At 44.8% G+C, this 5000-nt stretch overlaps 1 protein-coding gene across 2 annotated transcripts in view; it reads right to left on the bottom strand.

The window, feature by feature from the left end:
- Window positions 1-53: 53 nt before the first annotated feature.
- The window catches only part of lrp3 (low density lipoprotein receptor-related protein 3), a 29917-nt gene continuing 24970 nt past the window's right edge, over window positions 54-5000 (bottom strand). For both annotated transcript variants that reach the window (XM_061892562.1, XM_061892569.1), the window contains exons 6-7: window positions 1900-2032; window positions 54-1839 (exon numbers count right to left, since the gene is read on the bottom strand). In XM_061892562.1, the coding sequence (XP_061748546.1) occupies window positions 1144-1839; window positions 1900-2032 (829 nt within the window). In that variant the 3' untranslated portion in view covers window positions 54-1143. The remainder of the gene's footprint in view (window positions 1840-1899; window positions 2033-5000) is intronic.

The raw sequence follows: 5000 nt of genomic DNA, 5'->3' as shown, positions 1-5000 counted from the left end.
CCCCCCGCGACCCCGAAAGGGAATAAGCGGTAGAAAATGGATGGATGGGCGTCATGGCGCTGGCTAAATGGCGAGGCAACAGTCGACTTGTGTGTTTATTGCTCGCCAGCATGATGGTGCATGATGGTGCATGATGGTGTATGATGGTGCATGACGGTGCATGACGGTGCATGACGTTGCATGACGGTGCATGATGGTGCATGATGGTGCATGATGGTGCATGATGGTGCATGATGGTGCATGATGGTGCATGATGGTGCATGATGGTGTATGATGGTGTATGATGGTGCATGACGGCGCATGACGGTGCATAATGGTGCATGACGGTGCATGACGGTGCATGACGGTGTATGATGGTGTAAGATGGTGCATGATGGTGTATGATGGTGCATGATGGTGCATGATGGTGCATGATGGTGTATGATGGTGCATGATGGTGCATGATGTGCATGATGGTGCATGATGGTGCATGGTGGTGCATGATGGTGTATGATGGTGCATGATGGTGCATGGTGGTGCATGATGGTGTATGATGGTGTATGATGGTGCATGATGGTGCATGATGTGCATGATGGTGCATGATGGTGCATGATGGTGCATGATTGGTGCATGATGGTGAATAATGGTGCATGATGTGCATGATGGTGCATGATGGTGCATGATTGGTGCATGATGGTGAATAATGGTGCATGATGTGCATGATGGTGAATAATGGTGCATGATGGCGCATGATGGTGTATGATGGTGTATGATGGTGCATGATGGTGTATGATGGTGCATGATGGTGAATAATGGTGAATAATGGTGCATGATGTGCATGATGGTGAATAATGGTGCATGATGGTGCATGATGGTGTATGATGGCGCATGATGGTGAATGATGGTGAATGATGGTGCATGATGGTGCATGATGGTGTATGATGGTGCATGATGGTGCATGATGGTGAATAATGGTGTATGATGGTGCATGATGGTGCATGGTTGCGCATGATGGCGCATGACGGCGCATGATGGTGCATAATGTTGCATGACAGTGCATTATGGTGCATGATGGCGCCAGCTATTCAAAGACTTGGTTGAACTTTGTGCCGGGATGTCAGGGGGCGGGGCTTCAAGGACACTTTGGGCGCCAGAGAGCGTGCATCAACATGGCGTGCCTTCCCTCCCTGAACGTACACTCGCCGTCCTCGCCTTGCTCCGCCTCCTCTTCTCCTCCCCGCCTTCCGGGGTCGTGGCCGACGACGACGACGACGAGGACTCGTCGGGCGTCCCCCCCAAGGGGTGGCGCGGGGAGTCGGCGGCGCCCGAGAGCGGCGAGAGGGGCCCGAGAGGCGAGTAGCGCCTGAGCGAGACCCCCTTGAGGTTGACGGCCAGATCCAGAACCAGTTTTCTGGAAGAGCGCGGCACGGTGAGGAGGGGGTGCTGTCCCGGACCCTCACTCGGACCGGGAGGAGAAGGTTCCGGAGGGGATGTCGCCGCCCCTTCGGGACTGTCCTGTGATTGGTAGGAGAGCGGAGAGGCGGGACTGTCCGGCGTGCGCCCGTGTAAGTCCTCGCCGGCCGAGCAGTCCCACGCCGCCTCCGTGCCGACGTCCCCACCCCGGACCCCTCGCCCCCCTGCGGTCCGGTAGCTGTGCAGCCCCAGGGTGACGTGTGTGGCGCCGGCGGGGGGGTCCAGCAGAGGGGCGTGGCCTCTGGCTTGGCGGAACATGCGACTCCACGTGTTGGCGAAGCGGCGCCGCGAAGACGAGGACGAGGAGGAGGAGGAGGAGGCGCGGCGGGTGGTGTGGCGTCTGATCTGTCTGCTCATGGCCAGGCGCAGGTTCTGCAAGACCGAGGCCTGCCGGAGGGACAAAAACCATGAGGGTCTTTCCTCTCCTCAGGAGATTCAGTTCTTTACCTGGGTGGGGTTGTAAGGCGGGAAATCGTCCACGGGCGGGATGAGACCCTGCGCGATGAGCTGCCCGTACGAGGGCGGAGCCTCCCGCTGCACAAACTCCGCCTCCATGCGAGTCATCTGAGTTTCAAAAGCTCTACAGGGCGGGGTGAAACAAGGAAAATATTGAGTGTGGCCACTAGGTGGTGCAGCAACAACTTATGAAACTTCATTTGTGGATTGTTGTGTCAAAATGTTCTAATCTCTTGTCCAGCAACAATTTCCGTGTGATTTATGTTGTATTGCTTCTCTTCACTGCTTTGGCCTGTTTTGTGGCTAAAAGATACACTTCTTGTAGAGATCCCTAATAGGTTACTCTCCGGATGGGTGTCGTCTTTTGTGGTTGATGCTGTATTACTGCCTTTCCTGTTCACAATCTGTTCTTTGCTCGTCCCCACCCTCATAAAAACCAGCCACTTCGCCCCGGCTATAAAAGTCTGGAAGAGTGAGAAACTTGTGGCCGATATTGGTTGAGACGTTTTTGCTGAATGGGGGGTTGTACCTGATGATGATGTTTTGTTTTCTGCTCTTTTTTGGTTGGCTTCCTGGCGTGGGTTCAACCCCCCATTCACCAAAAACGTCTCAACCAATATTGGCCAAAAGTTCCTCACTCTGATCGACAAACACTTCCACAAAGGCAACACCCTAAGAAAAATATTCAACAAGAACAACATTAAATTGAGCTACAGCTGTATGAATAACATACAACAAATCATTTCAAACCACAACAAAGCAATTGCAAAAGGACTGCCCACCCCCAGACTAAACGACTCTGAAACCAATAAGGAATGTAACTGTCGCAAGAAACCTGATTGCCCTCTCAACGGGGGGTGCTCACAAACATCAGTCGTTTACCAAGCAAAGGTAACACGCAAAGACATTAACACATCCGACACGTAAGTAGGATTAACCGAAGGAGCGTTTAAAACCAGATGGAATAATCACAAGGCCTCCTTTAGAAACCAGACTTTGCAGAATTCTACAGAACTCAGCAAATACATTTGGAACCTCAAAGACAATAATGTTGAATATTCTATAACATGGCAAATTCTTGCATCCAGCACACCTTACAACAGTGATAATAAAAGATGCAACCTATGCTTAAAAGAGAAACTGTTTATTATATATCATCCAGACCTGTCATCCCTCAACAAGCGCAGTGAAATCATTTCAACATGCCGCCACAGACGGAAACCCCTCCTAGGTAACACATGAGCCAATCACCACACCCCTACGCCTGCCTGTACCCACCCACTCTGTGCTCTATATAAACCATTGTATGTGAATGCTTCCATTAAAATCTCCTGATGATTGAGGGAACCCCTCATGAAACACTTCTGTAGAGATGAAGTAGTCTTCTGATTTTTCCCACACCTACATATTGCGCTCTACCACGGTATCGAGCACTATTCTCTGGATAATCCAAACAAGACATATACATACATATATATATATATATATATACATATACATATATGTATGTTACTGGTTCAATCCCCACCCTCTACCATCTTAGTCATGTCTGTTGTGTCCTTGAGCAAGACACTTCACCCTTGCTCCTCATGGGTCCTGGTTAGCCCCGCCCACAAACTGCGGTCAAAACTCACATTCTTCGCAATGTATCGCTGCCCATCCCTCCAGTATACACGGTGTTGTTTTAGTGGCGATAAATTATCATTTTGGTGGTGATAAATTATCATACTAGTGGTGATAAATTATAAATTTTAGTGGTGATGAATTATAATTTTGGTGGTGATAAATTATAATTTTAGTGGAGATAAATTATAATTTTAGTGGTGATAAATTATCATTTTAGTGGTGATAAATTATTATTTTAGTGGTGATAAATTATTATTTTAGTGGTAATAAATTATAATTTTAGTGGTGATATATTACCATTTTAGTGGTGATAAATTACCATTTTAGTGGTGATAAATTATGTTGGTGGTGATAAATTATATTAGTGGTGATAAATTATCATTTTAGTGGTGATAAATTATTATTTTAGTGGTGATAAATGATCATTTTGGTGGTGATAAATGATCATTTTAGTGGTGATAAATGATCATTTTAGTGGTGATAAATGATCATTTTAGTGGTGATAAATTATCTTTTAGTGGTGATAAATTATCATTTTAGTGGTGACAAACTATCATTTTAGTGGTGATAAATTATACATTTTAGTGAAGTGAAGTGAAGTGAATTATATTTATATAGCGCTTTTTCTCTAGTGACTCAAAGCGCTTTACATAGTGAAACCCAATATCTAAGTTACATTCAAACCAGTGTGGGTGGCACTGGGAGCAGGTGGGTAAAGTGTCTTGCCCAAGGACACAACGGCAGTGACTAGGATGGCGGAAGCGGGAATCGAACCTGCAACCCTCAAGTTGCTGGCACGGCCGCTCTACCAAACGAGCTATACCGCTCGTGGTATAGCTCGTGGTGATAAATGATCATTTTGGTGGTGACAAATGATCATTTTAGTGGTGATAAATTATACATTTTAGTAGTGATAAATTATCATTTTCGTGGTGCTAAATTATCATTTTAGTAGTGATAAATTATCATTTTAGTAGTGATAAATTATTTTGGTGGTGATAAATCATCATTTTAGTGGTGATAAATTATCATTTCAGTGGTGATAAATTATCATTTTAGTGGTGATAAATTATTGTTTTGGTGGTGATAAATTATAATTTTGGTAGTGATAAAGTATCATTTTAGTGGTGATAAATTATACATTTTAGTGGTGATAAATTATGGTTTTGGTGGTGATAAATGATCATTTTAGTGGTGATAAATGATCATTTTAGTGGTGATAAATGATCATTTTGGTGGTAACAAATTATCATTTTAATGGTGATAAATTATACATTTTAGTGGTGATAAATTATAATTTTGGTGGTGACAAATTATCATTTTAGTGGTGATAAATTATACATTTTAGTGGTGATAAATGATCATTTTAGTGGTGATAAATGATCATTTTGGTGGTGATAAATTATCATTTTGGTGGTGACAAATGATCATTTTAGTGGTGATAAATTATACATTTTAGTGGTGAT

The sequence above is a fragment of the Nerophis ophidion genome, linkage group LG02, assembly GCF_033978795.1.
Source record: "Nerophis ophidion isolate RoL-2023_Sa linkage group LG02, RoL_Noph_v1.0, whole genome shotgun sequence".
Taxonomy (NCBI): Eukaryota; Metazoa; Chordata; class Actinopteri; order Syngnathiformes; family Syngnathidae; genus Nerophis; species Nerophis ophidion.
This window is presented reverse-complemented; position numbering and strand designations above follow the sequence as displayed.